Raw genomic sequence first — 24,424 nt, 5'->3', positions numbered from 1 at the left:
TTAAACAAAAAATTTTTTAATGTTTATTTATTACTGAGACAGAAAGAGACAGAGCGTGAGCATGGGAGGGGCACAGAGGGGGGAGACACAGAATCTGAAGCAGGCTCCAGGCTCTGAGCTGTCAGCACAGAGCCTGACGTGGGGCTCAAACTCACAAACCGCGAGATCATGACTTGAGCCAAAGTCGGATTCTTAACCAACTGAGCCACCAGGCACCCCACACTAAAAAATTATTGATGTGAACACCGGTAACAAAACAAATCCACATCCTGTGCCTCCTAATATTAGGTACTGTGAAGAAAACTGTATCACTTCTATGATACTTCCGCCAATCATCATAATTATAATGAGAAACATTAAACAAACCCAAATTGGCCTACACTCTTCAAAAAAATCAATGTTCTGATACACAAAGAAAGACTGAGTATCCAGATTAAAGAAGACTAACGAGATAACAACTGGAAAATGATCCAGAATTTTATTTTGCTATAAATTAGAGGACAACGCCCGGATAACTGATGAAATAGATCTGCAGATTAGATAATAGTATTATATCAATTTCCTGATTTTGAAAGTTGTACAGTGGTTATGTAAGGAAATATTCTTGTTTTTTTCACAACATATACTTAATTATTTATGGATGTATATAACTGACTCTTAAACTTCTGAAGAAAAAGTGTGTTATTTAGAGAAGGAGGCAGAGAAGGATAAAGCAAATGGGTAAAATATTCACTTAGGGAAACTGGGTGAAAGGTACCTTTGTACTATTCTCTTAACTTTTCTGTCAATCTCATGTTGTGTCAAAATAAAGTTTCAAATAAAAATAAATATGCTATGGAATTCAATTTTCATTAAGTCAGAATAACTTCTTCCTAGTGAGGCTAAATAACTAAAACTTTACTCCCTACATTCTTTGACTCTCTGCAGGGATATTAGGTCCGCCCCTCTCAGAGGCAGTGTGGCAATAACGGCTGTGAGTAGCGTGGGGAAATGAACGAACGTGAAGCAGCTGAGGTTAGGTAAAAAGCTGAGTTCTATTTACGATGGCACAGAAACATCAACAAAGAATTAACTTCGTAAGCAATCCAGGCAAAAAACCTTGAGAAATTCAACTAAATAAAACACAAAACTTCTACATGGAAGAAATAGCTTAAACATGTACAGCCATTGGGATGCCCGGGTGGCTCAGTTGGTTAAGTGTCCAACTCTTGATTTCGGCTCAAGTCATGGTCTCATCTCATGGTCGTGAGATTGAGCTCCACGTCTGGCTTGCTTGGGATTCTCATACTCTCCCTGTGCCCCTCCCCCCACACTCGCATGCACTGTCTCTCTCAAAATAAATAAACAAACATTTAAAAAAAAATGTGTACAGCCTTGAAAAAGAAAAGGCAGATCTACATATACTGAAAGGGAAAAGTACCCAGGATATACTAGGTAAGTGAAAGTACAAATGTCAGGAGAGTTTTTAAGAGTTTATAACCAAATTAGATAAATTATGTATTACATAATTATGTAATAATTCTATTATGTAAATAAAAATAATTAGCCACACTTCTACACGCAGAAAAAAATTCTGCTGGATAAACAGGAAACATATACAAATAATTACCTGTAGGAGTGGAAATCATGAACCTAAGGGGATTTTTTTTTTAATGATGAAGAAAACCTAATTTGAGCAATAGTTGACCTTTTCACAACAATGTGAATGTACTTAATACTACTAAACTATACTGTTAAAAATGATTTGAGAAGGTAAGTTTTATGTTATGTGTTTTTTACTACAATTAAAAAAAAAAAATGCACTCAAAACTTTGACCTGGTTGGTAGGGCAGTGGCTAAACTGAAACCAGCAATTTAAAATGGTGCAGCTACTTTAAAGAACAGTTGGGCTGTTTCCCAAAATGTTAAACATAGATTTACCATATGACCCAGCAATTTCACTCCTATCTATGTACCCAAGAGAAATAAAAGCCCATGTCCACACATCTGTTGAGGGTTGCAGATGGGAATGGGGAGGGACTACAGATTGGCATCACACTTCATTTTGGAGTGATGGAGATATTCTACAATAGTGATGTTGCACAACTCTGTACATTTACTAAACATCAAGCAGAAACTTTAAAAAAGAAATCTACTTGCCAAGAAATACAGGAACCATAGACTTACATGTTTTGGCCTTTATCCCACACAATAGTCTCTAGCCTCCACAAACGTTACCTTTTCTAACCGCTCCGGACTTGGCATTGGCAACCTCTGCCGCTTGGCCTCCTGCTCTAAAGTTAAGAGCATGTTTCTTTCTTTCAGTAGGACATACCTGTGTCAAAGAACACAAAGCTTGTGATGCCATTCTATGATTACATTAAGGCTATGGTTTTTGACATCAAAACTAATGATCTGTACTCAAAAATCCTTTAGAAATCTCAATATACAGAACATCATTACAAAGAATTATCGTTTAAACAGAGCTGTATGAATTCTTACTCATTTGTTCAGTAAATTTTCCATGTGCCACATACTGTATTAAGTGCCAAGAGAGTTACATAAAATATAAAAAATAATCCCTACACTCCAACTGGAGAGAGAAGATGGACGGTAACATTCACTTACTGCCTATTACATGCCACGCAATGTGCTAATAAGCGCTTTATATATATTACCTCATCTAATTCTCACATCAACCCTTTGGAGTTGGTACTATTTCCACTCTTTTTTTTTTTTTTTTTTTTTAATTTTAGAGAGGCGGTTGGAGAGAAGGGCAGAGGGAGAGGAAGAGAGAGAATCTTAAGCAGGCTCCATGCTCAGCGCAGAGACAGATTTGGGGCTCTATCCCATGACCATGACATCATGACCTGAGCCAAAATCAAGGGTTGAACATTCAACCAACTGAGCTACCCAGGCGCCCCTCTACTTTGTCAAAGAAGAAAGTAAGGGTGACAGAAGTAAAGTATTCTGGGGCACATAACTAATTCAAGATTCATAATCTGGACTCCCTGTGTGCAATATTCTTTTTATTTCTACTTCATTAGGCTGCCTCAGAAAATGTAGTGTGATGTGGTGTACTGAGTGGTACACACGAGAGAGGGAAGATTTATGTGGGAGAGGTGAGAACATCTCTTCTAGCCAGGATGATCAAAGCAAGCTTCAGAAAGATGGGTTTTGTTAGGCTGGAAAGGAAACCAAAGCAAACATAACCAAAGGTACTAAAGTGGCAAAGGTAAAGTGGGGTAAGTTTTGTGAATAAATGTTTGAGAATTAGAGCTGGAAGAAAGGAAAGGAAATAAATGTCAAGGGCACTGAAAATGACACAAAAGCACTGGGGTATTTTAAGTTATGGAGGAAGACAATTTTGGGGAAGGAGATAAAATCAGAAGATAAATAGGTTTTAGCCAAGATGAATACTGAACAGCCCTACCTATCCCTTCACCAGTAACCCATGGTAACAGTGCTTTCATACAACTAATTTTTCTACAATGAATCTGTGCTGTTCTACACATAACACTTCTGACACCAAATGAAAGGTTTTTTTTCCATCCTGATGCCAAATACACGTTGACTTTTTTTTTTTTTTTTTTTTACATTTTTATTTATTTTTGGGACAGAGAGAGACAGAGCATGAACGGGGGAGGGGCAGAGAGAGAGGGAGACACAGAATCGGAAACAGGCTCCAGGCTCCGAGCCATCAGCCCAGAGCCCGACGCGGGGCTCGAACTCACGGACCGCGAGATCGTGACCTGGCTGAAGTCGGACGCTTAACCGACTGCGCCACCCAGGCGCCCCAATACACGTTGACTTTTCAACACCACTTCTCCAGCACTCTGACACTGAGTACCTGTGGTGCCAGATTACAGACTGAAGGGTACAGTCCCACAAAACTGTCCCCCCACTTCACATGCCAATAGCAAGTTCCAAAGCCTGCATACATTTGACTAACAACTATAAATTCGGTTTCCAATGATCCCTCCTCCTCTGGTTTGATAATTTAATAGAACTGGTTTATTATAAAGGATACAACTCAGAAGCAGCCAAACAGAAGAGATGCATACGGCATGGTGTGTGGAAGGGGTGAATAGCGACCCTGCCTTTTCAGGGTATGTTACCCTAACAGCACCTCCATGTGTTCACCAACTTAGAAGCTCTTCAAACCCAGTTATTCAGGGATTTTTATGGAGGTTTCATACATAAGCACAATTGACTAAATCATGATTCTGGTTAAAGTCAATCCCAGTCCATCTCCTCTCACCAGAGATGAGGGTGGTGATGAGGCTGAAAGCCCCACCCTCCAATCATGCCTCAAGTCTTTGTGGCGACTAGCCTCTGTCCTGAAGCTACCAGAGGGAGGACCCACTAGAAGTTGCTGAATTAGAACAAAAGACACTCCTCTTGGGAAATTCCAAGAGATTTAGGAGCTATGTGTCAAGGAATTGGAGACAAAGACCAAATACATATTTCTTAATTTGTCACGTGAGTAAGCCAATAATATTAATGGTTTTAATAAGTATTTTACAATTATTTAATCTGCCATGAAAGATAAATAACCTTTAAATCAGGGGATACAACTTTAAATGTCTACTACATTGCCTAGACAGATAAACAATTGTAAGTGAGGTGGGCTCACTGAAGGAACAGATGGGTAAAAAGTGGTCTGTATGGCTCCATTTAGATGGGGCAGTTGCTATATACAGCAGCCAGTTGTTACAATGCAGGAAGGCAGGTCCAGTGTTGCCAGAGTGCACTTCTGATTATTTAAGAGGAACCAGAAATCCTTATTTTTGTGTTAAATTTCCCAATTTTAAAAACAGTACACTCCAAACAAACCCTATCAGCTGAGAGAAATCACTGTCCAGATTGGGAATGAATCTCACTCTGTCTCTACTGACATGAGAGCTACAGTGTTAAGTGCATCCCATCTCCCACCGCTATAAAGGAGCCTCTGTCTCAGAGTACTAATAAAACAGTTCAAATACTAGGGGTCTTTAACAGACCTCAACAGGTTCCTGCCTCTGAACCTCTTCTCTTTTGTCTAGGCACTTTGAGAGACAGAACTCTTTCTCCTCAGTTCCTCTGCCCCTATTGGGTGAAGATCTCTCAGAAAAATACCATACCAGAATTCCTTTCTTCCAAAATGGGGAAATAATTCTAGAATTTGACAGCAGTAATGAAAATAGCCAATCAGATAAATTAAATGGCTCTTTGGGGTGCCTGGGTGGCTCAGTAGGTTAAGCATCTGACTTTGGCTCAGGCCATGATCTCACGGTTCGTGCGTTTGAGCCCTACCTACACTGGGTGAGCTCAAGCCCTGCTTTGGGTAAAAACATGAGCCCTGCTTCGGTTGAACCCTTGAACCCCTTCTCTCTCCCTCTCTCTGCCCCTCGCTCACTGCACTCTCTCTCTCTCTAAAAAAAAAATAAATAAATAATAATTAATTTAAAAAATAGCCCTTTGACATCTTTTTTTGCTCCATCTCTGACAGCACTATAGCTGAAGTCCGGGAACACTGATCATTTGTCCCTATTGGATCCGTTACCGTTCTCTTTAGGGGCAAGGTCTCCAACTGATATTGGTAGAATCCACAGTTCATCTCCCATCAAGATTCAAACAGATCCCTCAAAACCTGTCCCCAGAATTAATGAATATCCTATAAAGAAGCCTTGCAAGGCACCAAGCCCATAATAAAAGACTACACTAGTTCCTGTAATACCTCTAATTTTACCTATAAGAAAACCCAATGGCTGAGGATGGCGGTTTGTCCAGGACCTCCAAATAATAAATAACATTGTTATCCTTTGGCATCTTGTTCCTAACCCCTCCCCCCATGTTACTGACACCCAATCCTACTGAAAGCAAAATTTTCACCACAACTGATCTATGCAGTGCATATTTTAGTATTTCAGTTGATGAGGATAGCCAAACTTGCACTTGGGAAGAATGGAAAATACAACTGGACAATAAAGCTCCAGGACTAGAAAGTCCTTACTTTTAGAAACCTTAAAAACTGATGTGGATGACAGAGTTTTCTGGAGGCTCTACTTTATTAAAATATGTAGATTACTTGCCTCCTTGCTTCCCTTCTCAAAACTCTTCACAGGAAAATAGCATCTACCTGTTACAAGTTTTGGCTTTAGGGACATAAACTCACCAAAGAAAAATTGCAGTTTGCTCAAACTCAGGTTTGATACTTAGGGCACCTGATCTTGGAACAAGGACATCTGGATTCAGGTAGACTTCAAGACATCTTGAACTTCCCCAAACCTACAACTAAGTGCCAATTATGAGGTTCTCTTGGACTTACTTGCTACTGTTGAAAATGAGATTCCAAACTTCTTACTGCTCTAACTCTATATATGCTTTACTAAAAAATGACAAGACTGACCTTATTATTTGGAAAGGATGGGAAGACATAGCCTTTGGGAACTTTAAAGAAGAGCCTAATAAATGCCTCCTGCCCTCTGGAATGCTAATTATCAACTTTCCTTTTTCCTCTTAGATAAGAGGGAAGGGAATGCCCTTGGGGGAGTACTCACCCAAAAACATGGGGACCATCATCAACACACAGGGCATTATACCTACCAACTACACCCTGGGGCACAGGAGTCCCCCTTGTCTCAGAGCCATTCCTGCCACCACCCTTTTAGTTAAGACCACTAAAGAAATAGTAATATGATCCCCTTTACTATCCTTGTATTGTGGCCAAGGACAAAACCACAAACATTTATGCCAATGGCTGGTATGCCTTTAGAGTAGCTGATGAGTTTGGAATATTATGGAAACAAGGTTTCCTTACATCTAATGGGGATAAAATTAAAAATGACTCGTATGTCCACAATTTACTAGATGTCATACTTAAAAAAATTTTTTTAACGTTTATTTATCACTGAGAGAGAGAGACAGCATGAGCATGAGAGGCGCAGAGAAAGGAGGAGACACAGAATCTGAAGCAGGCTCCAGGCTCTGAGCTAATGGCATAGAGCCTGACGTGGCCTTGAACCCACGAACCACGAGATCATGACCTGAGCCGAAGTCAGACACTTAACCGACTGAGCCACCCAGGCGTCCCAATATGCCATACTTTTACTGGCTGTTCTGGCTATTATTTTATTTTATTTTTTTTTGGTTTCAAGAGTAGAATTTAGTAGGGCCCCCCCCGGTTGGCTCAGTCGGTTAAGTGACCGACTTTGAATTTGTGAGTTCAAGCCCTGCATCGGGCTCTATGCTGACAGCTCAGAGCCTGGAGCCTGCTTTGGATTCTGTATCTCCCTCTCCTCTTCGTGCTCTCTCTTTCTCTCTCTCAAAAATAAATAAACGTTGGGGCGCCTGGGGGGCGCAGTCGGTTAAGCGTCCGACTTCAGCCAGGTCACGATCTCGCGGTCCGTGAGTTGGAGCCCCGCGTCGGGCTCTGGGCTGATGGCTCGGAGCCTGGAGCCTGTTTCTGATTCTGTGTCTCCCTCTCTCTCTGCCCCTCCCCCGTTCATGCTCTGTCTCTCTCTGTCCCAAAAATAAATAAACGTTGAAAAAAAAAAAATTTAAAAAATAAATAAACGTTAAAAAATTTAAAAAACAAAAATTTTTTTTTAATGTTTATTTATTTTTGAGACAGAGAGAGACAGAGCATGAACAGGGGAGGGGCAGACAGAGAGGGAGACACAGAATCTGAAACAGGCTCCAGGCTCTAAGCTGTCAGCACAGAGCCCGACGTGGGGCTCGAACTCACGGACTGTGAGATCATGACCTGAGCCGAAGTCGGACGCTTAACTGACCAAGCCACCCAGGCGCCCCTCAAAAAATTTTTTTTAAATAAAATAAAAAGAAGAGAATTTAATGATTCATCACTTACATATAAAGCTCTGGCTATTATTAATATTCCAGGGGATTCCAGACTTAACTTCCTAGAGGCCAAAGGAAACCACCTCACTGATATTTCTGCCTAAAACGCTGCTCTCAAGGAAACCAGGAGCCAAACCTCTGTCATGGTCCAAAGGGATGTTCTCCCAAACAGTAATTTGGAAAAAAAATGATCAGAAATACCCAACAATTGCCTCAGAGAGGGAATAACAATATTGGAAATCTAATTAATTGTTCCATAAGAAAGAGAGAACTCTGGTTTGGATCAAGTAACAATCCTGCCCTACCAGAAAATCTAAAATTCCCAATTACCACTGTATATGCATAAACAGTATCTACTCACATGATAGCATTCATGAACCAATATTGGTGGGGAAATGTTAATAAGGTAACAAAAAGTGCCTACCTCCCTTGTCCCACCAAAATACAATACAAAGAAACCTGTTCACACAAATGAATTTCATACAGTTCCCCCGTTTCATGGATGTATATATGTTTTAGTCATGGTTTGTATGTTTTCTCACTCACCAAAGCTTTCTCTTGTAGATAGGTTCATGCTTCTTCTGTGGCTAAAATTCTGTTAGAAAAAGATTATCCCTACCTGGGGAAACCCTCTTGAACTCCACAATGATTGGTGAATGCACTTTACTGATTAGGTGCTTCAACCAGTCTGTGCTGTTTGGCTGGTTTTATAACACTTTTATTGTGCATATCGTCCTCAAACCTTGGGGTAGTTGAATGTACTAACAGCACTATTAAGACTCAATTGGGCAAAATTTGTAGAGACCCTCCAAATACCCTGGCCAAAAGCACTGCTATTAGTCTTTCTAAATCTCAAATCTACCCCCTTTGAAATTCATAAGCTTTCATCCCATGGGATAGTCACAGAACATCCACTGTAGTTGGCCCCTGCCTCCTGTGACCCAGAGCTGACAGAAGGAAGACAGACGTCAATATTGTAAAGGCCCAATTACTTCCATTAAAACTAACTATGCTTTGTTAGAGCCATCTTTTCACAGTGCACTCCCTGGAGATGGCAACCTTAAGCATCACACTTTGCAACCTGGAGATTTCATCTACTGAAAAAGACTAAAACTACTCTCCAAACTCCAAAACTACTCTCTTCAACCTTGCTGGGAAGGTACGTACCTGCATGAGAAACTGCTAACTAACCCTCGTGCCACCAAACTCCAAGGAATAGAATCCTGGATTCATATGACACATCTAAAGAAATCACTAAACCCTGACTGGACCTGCATACCATCTAGTGACCTGAAAGTAAATATTTCCTGGAATTGAAGCAGAAATGACAAGACAGCTTTATCAACATGTCCAGACCAGGCCTGCATACCTTTTCCTGTTTGCTTCTCCCAACTCTTTAGCTGAGTGTGGAAAGAAAACACCCTTATGTGCATTTCCCAAATGCTTGCGAAAGGGGGCAACATCTTTTCTTCTCATTATGGGCTTTCAGAAACAACTTCATCATGATCTTGTGATGAACTACTTTTTCACTTGCTTTTTCTGAAGGGTTAGAAGGTTCAGAATTCCAAAAGTCTTTCATCTAACCTATTATCTGATTCTGGATTCTTATCCAAATTCACAGTCTCTGAATATGCAACCTTACAGGTTGTATCACTGGATAATGTCTATTTTCTTTTCTTTTTTTTTTTTAACATTTATTTTTGAGAGAGAGACAGAGTATGAGTGGGAGGGGGCAGAGATAGAGAGGGATACACAGAATTGGAAGCAGGATCCAGGCTCTGAGCTGCCAGCACAGAGCCCGACATGGGGCTCGAACCCACGAACCGTGAGATCATGACCTGAGTTGAAGTCAGATGCTTATCCAACTAAGCCACCCAGGCACCCCTGGATAATGTCTATTTTCAAATAGTTCTTTTGAGATAATACTGTTTTAATACATCTCTGAAGTTTTGCTATTTTTTGCAAAAGCTCATTAACTATTGCTTCATGTGTATACCTACACTGTATCTTCCAAAATGCACTTGATCAATTCTTCCAATGAGCTCTTGCAGAGTCCCCTATTTTGCTTTCACGGCCACTTTAAGTGGGGACTTGCAGGAGGCATACATGACTCTGGGATGGAGTTTGCCTCTGTATGGAGAACTTTCTCCTATAAGTTGGAGAAAGTGCCAATAAATATTTTCAGCTGACTACTTTCAGACCTAAGGTCTTATTTAGAACCATAAAACAATTTTGAATTATGTTACTTCTTGTGTTTCATATAATTACTTAAAATTTTTATACTTTGTTTCCTGTTACACTTCTGTAAAAACGATGCACCCAGACACATGGAAGATGGCAGAGTAGAAGGATCCCAGGCTCACCTCATCCCATGGACACACCTAGATAACACCCACCTCAGTGTAAGTAACCCAGAAAATGACCCAAAGACTGGCATAATAGACTTTTTCACAGCTAAACGTAGAGAAGAGGCCACACCGAAGAGGGTAGGAAGGATGGAGACATAGTAGAGAGCCAAACAAACACAGGACCGTCTGTAAGACGGACAGGGTGGGCACAGAAGAGAGGAGAGAGGAGCAGACCCCACACCAGGCACCCCAGGCATGCAGGACCAGCACTGGGAAGATAAATTCCCAGGACATAAAATTCCCATCCCATAATTCTCCCTTTGAAAACTAGAGGGGCTTAATTTCTTGAGTTCTTGTTGTCACGGGGGTTTAACACTTAGAACTTTAAAAATCAGCAGGCTTGGGTCAGGTAGAGTAGAAGGCCAAGAGGAAACTGAGTCCCCATCCTTAAAGAGACAAGAGAACAAATAGCCCCGCTGAGATTCAGCACAGAGCACCAGTTTGAAAGACGCCTGGGGTGTACAAGGAGATTTGTTTGCTAATTTGGGGGCCTATGCTGGAGGGGCAAGTCTTAGGGAGACTTCTCCAGGAACAAAGGAATTGGTGGGCACCATCTCCTTCCCCCACTCCCCAGCCTAGATACAGACACCCGTGGGAACCAATGCAGTGCAAATAGTCTCTACCTAGCTCACTGACAGTGTGCCTGGCCCCCAACCACTTTTGCAGATCTACCCCTCCAACCCAGCTTCTTCCTATAGCAGACCTGAGCAAACCCTGCTATCACTGTGCACCCTGTGTTCCTCTGTGGACTCGCTCCAACTCTCTCTCAGTAGGCGTCCATCCAAAGTGACACCACAAGCCTGGCAGTGTGCAAGCAGCCCTGATGGGTTAGCATCACCCCAAATTGATTCCTGTCCCGGGGAAAGAGGAAGATAACCGCACACACTAGTTCCACTGTGGTCCCAGCAGTGGACTGGGGGCAGACATCTGGTGTGACTGCAGGCCTTGTCCGACAATGAAAGCTTCTTAGAGGACAACACAGAGAATACCCTACAGTTCAGTGCAACTGCAACTCTGGCAAACACCTAGCCTGACCCAACTCAAGCTAAGGTTACCCCAGACAGGCCCACTAACAACACAGGAACAAAACCCTGCCTGCAACATGCAGAGAACTGTTGTGAATGACCGACAAGGCAGACACACTTCAGCCACAAGAGTAAGGTGCATGCCACACACGTAGGAAACACCCCTGAAGCACCAGGTTCGGGTGAAGTGCAGGGCACTTTAGGACCTCTTCTTCATAAGACCACTACTTTCGAGAGCAGGAGAGATAGCTGACTTTCCCAGCACATAGAAACAGATGAAAAGAGTTAGACAAAATGAGGAGACAGAGGAATATGTCCCAAGTGAAAGAACAGGACAAAATCACAGCAAGAGACCTAAACGGAATGGAAGTAAGCAATATTCGTGACAAAGAATTTAAACTAATAGTCATAAAGATACTCCCTGGACTTGAGAAAAGAGTGGAGGACCTTGGTGAGACCCTCAACAAAGAGACAGAAAATATAACTCAATAACTTATATTAAAAATACACTAAACAGGGGTGCCTGGATGGCTCAGTTGGTTAAGCGTCCAACTCTTGATCTCAGCTCGGGTCTTTGAGTTTGAGCCCCAGGTTGGGCTCTGCACTGACAGTGCAGAGTCTTCTTGGGATTCTCTCTCTCTCCCACTCTCTCTCTGCCAATCCCCCACTCACGCGTGCACAATCTCAATCTCTCTCTCTAAAAATAAATAAATAAATAAACTTAAAAAAAACACACATAAAAAATACATTAAATAGAATAAATGCTAGACTAGAGGAAGCAGAAGTATGGATCAACAACCTGGGGTGCAGAGTAATGGAAAGCAATCTTGCTGAATGGGAGAGAGAAAAAAAATAATTTAAAGAAATTTTTTAAATAGGCTTAGAGAACTCAGCAACACCATCAAACATAATAACATTAGCATTATAGAGATCCCAGAAGGGGAAGAGAGAGAAAAGGGGGCAGAAGAGTTTTGTGAAGAAATAATAGCTGAAAACTTCCCGAATCTGAGAAAGGAAACAGAAATCCAGGAGGCACAGAGCACTCCCAACAAAATCAACCCAAGGAAGGACACACCAAGACACTTAGTAATTCAAAGGGCAAAAAGTAGTGAACAATTTTAAAAGTAGCAAAAGAAAACTGTTACATACAAGGGGAATCCCCTAAGGCTATCAGTTGATTGTCAACAGAAACTTTCTAGGCCAGAAGGGAGTGGCATGATATATATTAAGTGCTGAAAGAAAAAAACCTGCAACAAAGAATACTCTAACATTCAGGAAGGCTATCACTCAGAATAACAGGAGAGATAAAGAGTTTCCCAGACAAAAGCTAAAGGAATTCATCACTAAACCAGCTTTATAAGAAATGTTAAAGAGGACTCTGAGTAGAAAGGAAAGACCAAAGGAAAGTAGGAAGCAAAGAGCAATAAAATTAAGTATATCTATAAAAATCAATCAAGGATTTTACAAAATAAAAGGATGTAAAGTAGGACACTATATACCTAAAATGTGAGGGGGAGAGGAGTAAAAATTTAGTGATTTTAGGATGGGTTCCAAACTCAAGCGACCATTAACTTAATGCAGACTGCTATATGCACAAAATGTTATATATAAACCTTATAGTAATCACAAATCAAAACTGGTAATAGATATATAAAAAATGAGAAAGGAATCCAAGTATATTCCTAAAGAAAGCCAGCAAACTGTAAGAGAGCAAGAGAAGGAACAGAGAAGGACAAAAATAATCATAAAACAATAACAAAATGGTTACATGCCTATCAATAACTACTTTGAATTTAAATGGACTAAACACCAAATCAAAAGACATAAGGCGATGGAATGGATAAAAAAAGCAAGATCCATCTATATGCTGCCTACACAAGACTCATTTCCGACCTAAACACACATGCAGATTCAAAGTAGAGGGATGGAAAAGCATTTATCTGCAAACAGCAGTGAAAGGAAACCTGGGGTAGCAATACTTACAATGGACAAAATGGATTTATTTATTTATTTATTTTTAATTTTTTTTCAACGTTTATTTATTTTTGGGACAGAGAGAGACAGAGCATGAACGGGGGAGGGGCAGAGAGAGAGGGAGACACAGAATCGGAAACAGGCTCCAGGCTCTGAGCCATCAGCCCAGAGCCCGATGCGGGGCTCGAACTCCCGGACCGCGAGATACTGACCTGGCTGAAGTCGGACGCTTAACCGACTGCGCCACCCAGGCGCCCCTGGACAAAATGGATTTTAAAACAAAGACTGTAACAAGAGACAAGGAAGGATGCTATATAATCATAAAGGGAAAAATCCAACAAGAATACGTAACAATTGTATTTATGCACCTAAAAACCTAAACCAGCTAATAACAAACATAAAGGAAATAATCAACAATAATACAATAATAGCAGGGGACTTTAATACCCCACTTATATCAATGGATAGATCATCTAAACAGAAAATCAACAAGGAAACAGTGGCTCTGAATGACACACGGAACCAGATGGATCTAAAAGATATAGTCAGAATATTCCATCCTAAAACAGCAGAATACACAGTCTTTTCAAGTGTAGAAAAGAACATTCTCCAGAGTAGACCACATGTTAGGGCACAAAAGAAGTCCTAACAAATTCAAAAAATTCAAAGCCATACTATGCATCTTTTCTGACCACAATGCTATGAAACCAGAAATCAACTACAAGAAAAATCTGGAAAGAACACAAATACATGGAGGTTAAATAACATGCTACTAAACAATGAATATGGGATGGGGCGCTTGGTTGGATCAGTAGGTTAAGCGTTCTGATTTCAGCTCAGGTCATGATCTAGCAAGTTCGTGAGTTCAAGCCCTGCATCAGGCTCTATGCTGACAGCTCAGAGCCTGAAGCCTGCTTTGGATTCTGTGTCTCCCTCTCTCTCTCTCTCTGCCCCTCCTCCGCTCGTGCTCTCTCTCTCAAAAATAAATAAACATTAAAAAAAAATTTTTTTTAAAAACAGTGAATGGGGACAAAAAAATCCAATGAACACAATGAATGGGTCAACCAAGAAATCAAAAAGGAAATAAAATACATGGAGATAAATGAAAATGAAGACACGACACTCTGAAATCACTGGGATGCAGCAAAAGTAGTTCTAAGAGGGGAATTTATAGCAATACAGGCCTATATTAATAAGCAAGAAAAATCTCAAATACACAACCTAACCTTACACCTAAAGGAGTTAGAAAAAGAACAAACAACCCAAAGCCAGTAGGAAGAAGGAAGGAATAAAGATTAGAGCAGAGATCAATGAAACAGAAACAAAAACAATAGAACAGCTCAATGAAACTAGGAGCTGGTTCTTTGAAAAGATCAATAAAATTAATAAAACTTTAGCCAGGCTCATTAAAAAAAAATGAGAGAGAGAGAGAGAAAGAACTCAAAATCAGAAAGAGGAGAAATAACTGACAACACAGAAATAACAAGGATTATAAGAGAATATTATGAAAAATTATATGCCAAAACAAATTGGACAACCTAGAAAAAATGAATTCCTAGAAACATATAACCTCCCAAAACAGAATCAGGAAGAAATAGACAACTTGAACAGACCAATTACCAGCAATGAAATTGAAGCAGTAATCAAAAAATTCCCAACAAACAAAACTAAAGGACCGGATGGCTTCACAGGAGAATTCTATCAAACACTTTTTACAAAAGAGTTAATACTTATTCTTCTCAAACTATTCCAAACAATAGAAAAGGAAAGAAAGCTTCCAAATTCATTCTATGAGGCCAGCAGTACCAAAACTAAATAAAGACACTACAAAACTCCAGGCCAATAGCTCCAAAGAACATAATGCAAAAATCCTCAACAAAATACTAGTGAAACAAATCCAACAATACATTAAAAACAATAATTCACCATGACCAAGTAGGATTTATTCTTGGGCTGCAAGGGTGGTTCAAAGATCACCAATCAATGTGATACATCACAGCAACAAGAGAAAAAAGAAAAACCCAATGATCATTTGAATAGATGCAGAAAAAGCACCTGACAAAATACAACATCTATTCATGATAAAAAACCTCAACAAAGTAGATTTAGAGGGACTATATTTCAACATAAAAAAGGCCATATATGAAAAACCCACAGCTAACATTATACTCAATGGTGAAAAACTGAGAGCTTTTCCCCTAAGATCAGGAACAAGACAAGGATGTCCATTCTCATCACTTTTATTCAACATAGTATGAGGAAGTCCTAGCTACAGCAATCAGAGAACAAAAAGAAATAAAAGGCATCGAAATTGGTAAGGAAAAAATAAAACTTTTGCTATTTGCATATGACTTGATACTATATATAGAAAATGCTAAAGACTCTACCAAAAAAACTGCTAGAATTGACAAATGAATTCAGTAAGGTCACAGGATACAAAATCAATCCACAGAAATCTGTTGTATTTTTATACACTAATAATGAAGCAACAGAAAGAGAAATTAAGAAAACAATCCCATTTATAACTGCACCAAAAATAGTAAGGTACCTAGGAATAAACTTAACCAAGGAGGTGAAAGATCTGTACTCTGAAAATTAAAACATTGATGAATGAAACTGAAGATGATTCAAACAAAAAGATATTCCACGCTCATGGACTGGAGAACAAATATTATTCAAATGGCCATACTACCCAAAGCAATCTATAGATTTAATTCAGTCCCTATCAAAATACCAACAGCATTTTTCACAGAACCAGAATAAACACTCCTAAAATTCATATGAAACCACAAAGACTCTCAATAGCCAAAGCAATCTTGAAAAAGAACAAAACTGGAGGTATCACAATCCCAGATTTCAAGTTGTATTACAAACCTGTAGTAATCAAGAGAGTATGGTACTGATGCAAAAAGAGACACATAGATCAACAGAACAGAATAGAGAGCTCAAAAATAAACCCACCATTATCTGGTCAATTAATCTTTGACAAAGGAGGCAAGACTATACAGTGGGAAAGACAGTCTCTTCAACCTTCAACAAATGGTGTCGGGAAAACTGGACTGCTACATGCAAAAGAATGAAACTGGACTGCTTTCTTACACAATACACAAAAATAAACTCAAAGTGTATTAAAGACCTAAATGAGAGACCCGAAACCATAAAAATCCTAGAAGAGGGTATATGCAGCAATTTCTTTGATATCAGCTATTAACAGTATTTTTCTAGATAGATCTCCCGAGGTAAAGGAAACAAAAGCAAAAATAAACTATTGGGACTACTCACAATAAAAAGCTTCCACACCGCAAAGGAAATAATCAAGAAAACAAAAAGACAACACAGTTATAATGGGAGAAGATGTTTGCAAATAACATATCTGATAAAACATCAGTATCCAAAATATATCCAGAACTTATAGAACTCAACACTAAAAAAACCCACAAATAACCCAATTAAAAAATAAACAGAAGGCATTAGCAGACATTTTCCCAAAGAGCACACACACAGATGGCCAACAGACACATGAAAAGATGCTCAACATTACTCATCATCAGGGGAATGCAAATCAAAATCAAAATGAGGCCTTATTTCACACCTATCAGAATGGCTAAAATAAAAAACACAGGAAACAGGTATTGGCGAGGATGTGGAGAAAAAGGAACTCTTGTGTACTGTTGGTGGGAATGTAAACTGGTACAGCCACTGTAGAAAACAGCATGGAGGTTCCTCAAAAAATTAAAAATAGAATTACCAAATGATCCAGTAATCCCACTATTAGGTATTTACCCAAAGAATACTAAAACATTGGGGCACCTGGGTGGCTCAGTCAGTTAAGTGTCTGACTTTGGCTCAGGTCATGATCTCACCGTTTGTGAGTTCAAGCGCCATATCAGGCTCTGTGACAACTGCTTGGAGCCTGGAGCCTGCTTCGGATTTTGTGTGTGTCTCTCTCTACCCCTCCCCCACTCACACTCTGTCTCTCTCAAAAATGAATAAATGTTTAAAAAAATAAATAAAAAATACTAAAACACTAACTTGAAAAGATATATGCACCATGTTTACTGCAGCATTATTTACAATAGCCAAAGTATGGAAGCAACCCAAGTATCCGTCAATAGAAGAATGGATAAAGAAGATGTGGTATATACGTACACTAGAATATTAGTCATAAAGAATGAAATCTTGACATTTGCAACAACACGGATGGATCTAGAGGGTACAATGTTAAAATGAAATAAGGGGCGCCTGGGTGGCACAGTCGGTTAAGCGTCCGACTTCAGCCAGGTCACAATCTCGCGGTCTGTGAGTTCGAGCCCCGCGTCAGGCTCTGGGCTGATGGCTCAGAGCCTGGAGCCTGTTTCAGATTCTGAGTCTCCCTCTCTCTCTGCCCCTCCCCCGTTCATGCTCTGTCTCTCTCTGTCCCAAAAGTAAATAAACGTTGAAAAAAAAAAAATTAAAAAAATAAATAAATAAAATAAAATAAAATGAAATAAGTCAGAGAATGACAAATAGCGTACGATTTCATTCATATGTGGAATTTAAGAAACAAAGTATAAAAGAAACAAAAAAAGAGAGTCTTAGAGAACAAACTGATGGTTACCAGAGGGTAGGTAGGCACTGAGATGGGTGAAACAGGTGAAGATTAGTAAGAGTACACTTATGGTGAAGAGCACTGAGTAACTGGGTCAATCAGGTATTGTATACCTGAAACTAATATAACACTAAGTTAATTATACTGGAAATTTAAAAAAAGAAAATGATGCACCCAATAAGGAGATGATCGCCAACAGTTGGGACCTAGAGAAAATACAAACTTTAGATGGGAAGTGCCTAAGAATTCTCCCTCCTAATCTTCCTGTTACTTAAATGTGATCTGAAGTGGTTTCCAACGATTAGGCACCTTCCCTCCAAGGTAGGACATGACAACCAGGAAAGGTTCTTCCTGACACTGAAGGAAAAAACCACTAAATATAGAAAAACGGACTCTTCCTCAGCACTGCTTTCAAGGAGAGATCTTGATCAAAAGGGGGAAATGTGAGGGGCACCTGGGTGACTCAGTCAGTTAGCATCCGACTTCAGCTCAGGTCATGATCTTGCAGTTTGTGAATTCGGGCCCTGTGCTGACAACTCAGAGCCTGGAGCCTGCTTTGGCTTCTGTGTCTCCCTCTCTATCTGTCCCTCTCCTACTCACACTCTTTCTCTCTCCAAAATAAATAAATGTGAAAAAAATTGAAAAAAAAAAAAAGGAGGGGAATGTGAAAATTAATAAAAAGAAACCTCACTAAAGTAGACTGGAGATCCTAGAAGGGAAGCCATACCATTCCATGTCAATTACAGGAAAAACTGTCAATTACAGATCCCTAATAGAAGACTCAACAGGAAAGAATCATCAATTACAGGCCCCAAAGGGAAAGATAAACAAGGCCATCTACAAGAAATTGACTACCTCTGAAACTCAGCCAATGAGTAACCATCATCACTCTGAACTCCTGCTTTTGTACAACACTTTTATTCAAAACAATCCCTTCCAACCTCCTCTTCCTTCTCCATAAAAAAATATTCCTTTGTTGGATTTGTCTATGGTTTTGCCACAGCTTGCTTGTCCTTAATTACAAGTGTCTAATTCCCAAATAAACCCATTTTTGCTGATAAAATAACTTATTTATTTATTAAAGTTTACTTATTTATTTTGAGAGATAGAGACAGCATGAGTAGGGGAGGAGTAGAGAGAGAGGCAGAGACAGAGAGAATCCAAGCAGGCTCCACATCATCAATGCACAGCCCAATATGGGGCTGAAACTCACAAAACTGCGAGATCATGACCTGAGCTGAAACCAAGAGTAGGACACTTAACCAACGGAGCCACCCAGATGCCCCTATTTTTATTCTATTAAAAAAAAATGTTTATTTATTTTGAGAAAGACGAGTGTGTGTGCACACGTTGTGGAGGAGCACAGAGAGGGACAGGGAATCGTGAGCAGGCTCCATGCTGTCAGCAGCAGAGCCCTATGTAGGGCTCAATCTCACAAACCACACCAAATGAACCTCATGAACTGTGAGATCAAGACCTGAGCCAAAGAGTTGAATGCTTAACCGACAGAGCCACCCAAGCGCCCCAATTATTTTATTGTTAGGTTAATAGCAAAATGGATGAAGGGGGTAAGAAAGTACAAATTTCCAGTTACAATGTAGCAGGACTCTTGCAGAGATTCCTGACACCGAGGCCTTTCTTTCCAGGAAACAACTTTATTCGTGCAGGCACTGCTTTGTTGGGTTCCTACAAGAAAAACTGAGTCTCGAATGCCACGCGGCACAGTTTTTTATACGTTTTCTATTTCTTTGTCTCCCATATATGGTAACACACAAACATGCAGTCTGATTAAGTGGTCTCGTGTTACAAGATCATGATGGATGTTGTCACATAGGTGTATAGTCAGGTTGCCTTCAGGTTTTTTGCATTTTTTCTCTCCTTAGGGAGCGGACCCTACCACAAAATAAGTCATGGTGATATAATGTACAGCATGGTGACTGTAGTTAATAATACTGTACTGCATATTTGAAAATAGGTAGGAAAGCAGATCTTGAAAGTTCTCATCACAAGGAAAAGAACTTTCCTATGTATGGTGACATATTTGAACCAGACTTACTAAGGTGATCATTTTATAATGCACACAAATACCGAATCATTACAGTGTATCCCTGAAATACAGAGTTATATCAATTACTCCTCAATAAAAATACAAATACAATAAATAAATAAATCATCCATTAAAAATGCTTAATGGATGCATTAAACCACACTGACTTAAATCCTCTCAACCCTCTCTAATTCATCAGGAAAATTTGCCAGAAAAATTTAGCTAAATTCCCAATTAAATGCACCCTCCAACATATTTCCCCAGGGCAAATAAGCTAAAGATTCCAGACCATGGATAAGGTAATAAAAAGGAGGAAGGCTTAAATGTGACAAACTCTTCCTATTTCATTTTATTAGTTTACTAAAATTGTTAGTATAAAAATGCTAGTATGGGGATGCCTGGGTGGCTCAGTTGGTTAAACTCTCAACTCTTGATTTCCATTCAGGTCATCATCTCACAGTGAGTTTAAGCCTCTCATCAGGCTCAGTGCCGACTGTACAGAGCCTGCTTGAGAGTTTCTCTCTGCCCCCCACCCCCCCAAAAATTATGCTTTCTCTCTTAAAATAAAATAAACTTAAAGAAAAAGATGCTAGTATGACTGATAGCAGTTACAGTAAAATTTCTTAATCCCCAACTATTTGAGAACACTAATACATTTGTCTTAAAATCTTTACTGGTTTTACATATCATCCATAGTATTATAAGACAAATCACTTTCTCAATTTCTTACATCAAATAGATGTAAAGTTTATACTTCACTGTCATATTTTAAGTGCTTCAAACACCTACATATTAATGTATTCAGTATACTTACCAAAGTTTATGTAAATCTTCATTACTTTTATTCCTTAATTGCTGACAGGTCCATGAAGCTCCTATTAAAATTATGAAATTCACAGACACAGAAAAATTTATGAAATTCACAACATGAAATAATTTTCTAGCTATGTGCCTTGTGGCAGATTATTCAACTTCTCTAAACCTGTTTCCTTATCTGTAAAATATCATAGTTTTATCATATCATAGTATAATACACAATTAGGACTAAACTGGCATTAAATTAGGTAACACATAAAATATTAGTAATGTCACTGGCAATAGCATTAAAAAAATGTTAGTACTAAAAAAGAATGTGTTTCCACAGTTTAATACCAAAATATTTCATATCATTATAAACATGTAATTATCTCTAAAAAATGAAATCTAAACCAAATCTCTGACCTCACTTCAGTTAACAATTTCAATTTACTCCTCTTCTAAGCCTTTTGTCAACCTGCCAATCAACAATTAACTGTACTATTACATTGTCCTTTTAATTTTCTCTCACATTCCCAAAAGAAATAAAAAAAGGAAACACCTAAATGATCCCCAAGGTGGATAAATAATCCCAAAGTAATGGAGGATTTAATAAATATATTTAATATCAGTCAACCCAAATATCTTACCAGATTTCACTTTTTCTTCCCCCCAATTCTTTGGGTTATCAAAAAATTCTTCCAGTCCTTTTCTTGACAATGTGGTATGAAGTAATCTACACTGGTGAAAAGATGTGACATTTGCTATATTCTTAGGCAAAAGACTAAGAGAAAACCTGCAACTGAACATATATAAACAAGTGATCAGAGTTTTGCAACATCTGGAGTTTACAAGCAATAATTGGAATCATTTCCTCATCTACAATGTTAAAAAAAAATTACTCAGGGTTTCTGCACAAAGAACAGACTTATAAAATGCTTTAGAAATAATTTTCAATATTGCATTATAGATGCTGCTACCCTTTAATTTCAGAGGTTAATATATTCACATAATTTTGGAGACAGTATCTTGATACAATTATACTTAAGGTAACACTTTTAGGCTTTTCATACCTGGCTAGTGGTTACATAAGCAGATAAAAACATTCTGAAGATTAATTTTGCAACATGTATCACAAGCCTCAATGTTTCCCCCTTCAACCCAAAATTCATCTAGAAATTTCAACTAAAAATATGATGAGAATTAATAAAAATATCTTTTAAAGCATTATATGTGATATCCAAAAGTTGGTAATAATGTAAATATGCAACCAGGAAATGGTTAAAAAATTACTGTGCATTTGTATAATAATTTATTATGCAGTAATTTAAAAATCACGTTTTTAAAGAATATTTAATAAGCTGGTGAAATAATGTAAAACTCAATAGCAAAGTGTATCACAAGTGTTGTATTCCTACCAAAAAAATTTAACTTGAATCTAACCATGAGGACACAATCAGACAAATCTAAATGGAAGGATAATCTGAAAAGGCTGATCTGCTCAAAAATGTTCTGGATTAAAGATGACTAAGAAGACATGATAACCAACGACAGTAATGAATGATCGTTGGTTGGACCCTGGATAAAAATTAAGAAAAAATCTGGACTGTATGCTACGAAAAGGCACGGCGACAGTAGTATATTAAATACTCCAGCGTGATCATTGTAGTATTGTAGTTATAAAGACAGTGTTCTCGTTCTTAGGAGACATATACTGAAGTGTCACAATGCCTCAAATAGCTCAGAAAAAAATACACATAAGCATGGATATAAAGAGACATAAAAATGTGACAAAATGCTAAGGTTTGCTTAATATAGATGAAGAGTGGTTATTCTTTGTAGTACTCTTACAATTTTTCTGTTGGTTTGAAATTTTTAAATATAAAAATTGGGGAAACTGGGTAGAGCACCAAGATGCATACATGTAAATATGATTCTGGCTTTATTTTAAAATTACATGTATGTGGGGGCACCTGGGTGGTTCAGTCAGTTAAGTGTCTGACTCTTGATTTCAGCTCAGGTCATGATCTCATGGTTTGTGAGTTCAATCCCTGAGTCAAGCTCTGCTCTGACAGCTCAGAGCCTGCTTGGGATTCTCCCTCTTCTCTGTCTCCCACTGCTCCTCCCGCCCGCACACCTGCTCTCTCTCTCTCAAAAATAAATAAACTTAGGGGCGCCTGGGTGGCGCAGTCGGTTAAGCGGCCGACTTCAGCCAGGTCACGATCTCACGGTTCGTGAGTTCGAGCCCTGCGTCAGGCTCTGGGCCGATGGCTCGGAGCCTGGAGCCTGTTTCCGATTCTGTGTCTCCCTCTCTCTCTGCCCCTCCCCCGTTCATGCTCTGTCTCTCTCTGTCCCCCAAAAAATAAACGTTAAAAAAAAATTTAAAAAAATAAACTTAGAAGAATTACATGTATATGTATATATAAAAAGGAATGTAAGGAAATCTTTGAGTGGCAAAAATTATAGTTGATTATTATTTTCTTCAAAACACTTGCCTTATTTTCCATTTGCCTTATTGTCTGCAAATGAAGCAATATTCATTTTGATAATAAAAATCTAAAATTTATTTTATTTACAATTTTTTTTTAACGTTTAGTTCTGAGACAGAGCATGAGCTCTGTGAGGAGCAGAAACAGAGAGAGACACAGAATCTGAAGCAGGCTCCAGGCTCTGAGCTGCCAGCACAGAGCCCGACTCAGGGCTTGAACTCACTGACTGTGAGATCATGACCTGAGCTGAAGTCAGATGCTTAACCCACTGAGCCACCCAGGTGCTCCTCTAAAATTTATTTTTAAGAAAAAATGACAGTGAATTACAGGCAATTGATCCAAGTTTGTCACCTTTATCAAGGTACAACCTGTGAATCTCTGCAAAATGAAAAAAATATTGCTTATCTCTAAAGTAAGTGCAAGTAATATATAGCACATAATAGATGCTCAACAATTGTCTGTGCTGGATTCAAGGACACATACATTACTTCCTTTAAAAAAAATCCGACATACCCAATGATTTATAAAATCCAACCCATTAGAGACAAAATCCAATAAAAGGGAGGAAACCATATACCATAAACTTGTCAGTTTGTCCAGAAGACAGGTTGTCTTTCCAGAAATAATAAACACCATATGTAGGATGTTCCTTTCTCACACCAGCAGAGCTACCTTCCGTTCTTTTGACTACTTTCACTTATTCACTCCACATTTACTGAAAAATCTTTCTGATATATTCTGGAGATACAAAAGCGCCTTGGTTTTTATCCATCCAAACTTGACATAATCTTCAGTTCCATAACCAAATCCTCTTCAGTGTTTTTCCCAACTCACCCATCCAAAGAAGATGCTTCTGTACCTCTAGGTTTAATTCAACAAATACTGGTTATCTACAAACCCCATGGACTGTCTGGTCCGCACTAGGTGACAAGAAAAAGTTTGAGAAAAGATCGGAAATGTCGGAGGTGGACGACTTCTTTAAGGGCATTCCCTTCTCACGCAGGTGAGTTCGGGTTCGGTTATGCGCGCGGCCTCTCAGCTGTTTTCCAGCATCTCGGCAACCAAACAAGATCCAAAGTCGGAGAGGAGAACAAACCTACTCCTCACATCACTTACCCTGTGCTAGGTGGGGCCTGAAGACTTATTAGCGACTTAGAAGCTTTCAGCCCGGTTAAGACTTTTCTGCAAACACTGCCCAAACTGGCCGCAGCCATGTCTCCACAGAAAGTAAGGCTACCGCGGTTTCTCCACAATGATGTCACTTCCTGTGTCTCAGG

At 39.1% G+C, this 24,424-nt stretch overlaps 1 protein-coding gene across 3 annotated transcripts in view; it reads right to left on the bottom strand.

Annotated features, from left to right (window-relative positions):
• Positions 1 to 24,399, bottom strand: part of MRPL47 (mitochondrial ribosomal protein L47) — a 35,568-nt gene extending 11,169 nt beyond the window's left edge. Inside the window, exons 1-4 of one of the 3 annotated variants that reach the window (XM_043594851.1) lie at positions 24,264 to 24,399; positions 21,309 to 21,460; positions 20,678 to 20,738; positions 2,218 to 2,314 (exon numbers count right to left, since the gene is read on the bottom strand). In XM_043594851.1, coding sequence (XP_043450786.1) covers positions 2,218 to 2,314; positions 20,678 to 20,738; positions 21,309 to 21,460; positions 24,264 to 24,361 — 408 coding nt within the window. In that variant the 5' untranslated portion in view covers positions 24,362 to 24,399. The other 2 variants (XM_043594852.1, XM_043594854.1) reach the window with 2 other exon arrangements.
• Between the last annotated feature and the right edge of the window lie 25 nt (positions 24,400 to 24,424).

The sequence above is a fragment of the Prionailurus bengalensis genome, chromosome C2 (genome assembly GCF_016509475.1).
Source record: "Prionailurus bengalensis isolate Pbe53 chromosome C2, Fcat_Pben_1.1_paternal_pri, whole genome shotgun sequence".
NCBI lineage: Eukaryota > Metazoa > Chordata > Mammalia > Carnivora > Felidae > Prionailurus > Prionailurus bengalensis.
The sequence above is the reverse complement of the archived record's forward strand: the minus strand, read 5'-3'. Positions and strand labels throughout refer to the sequence as shown.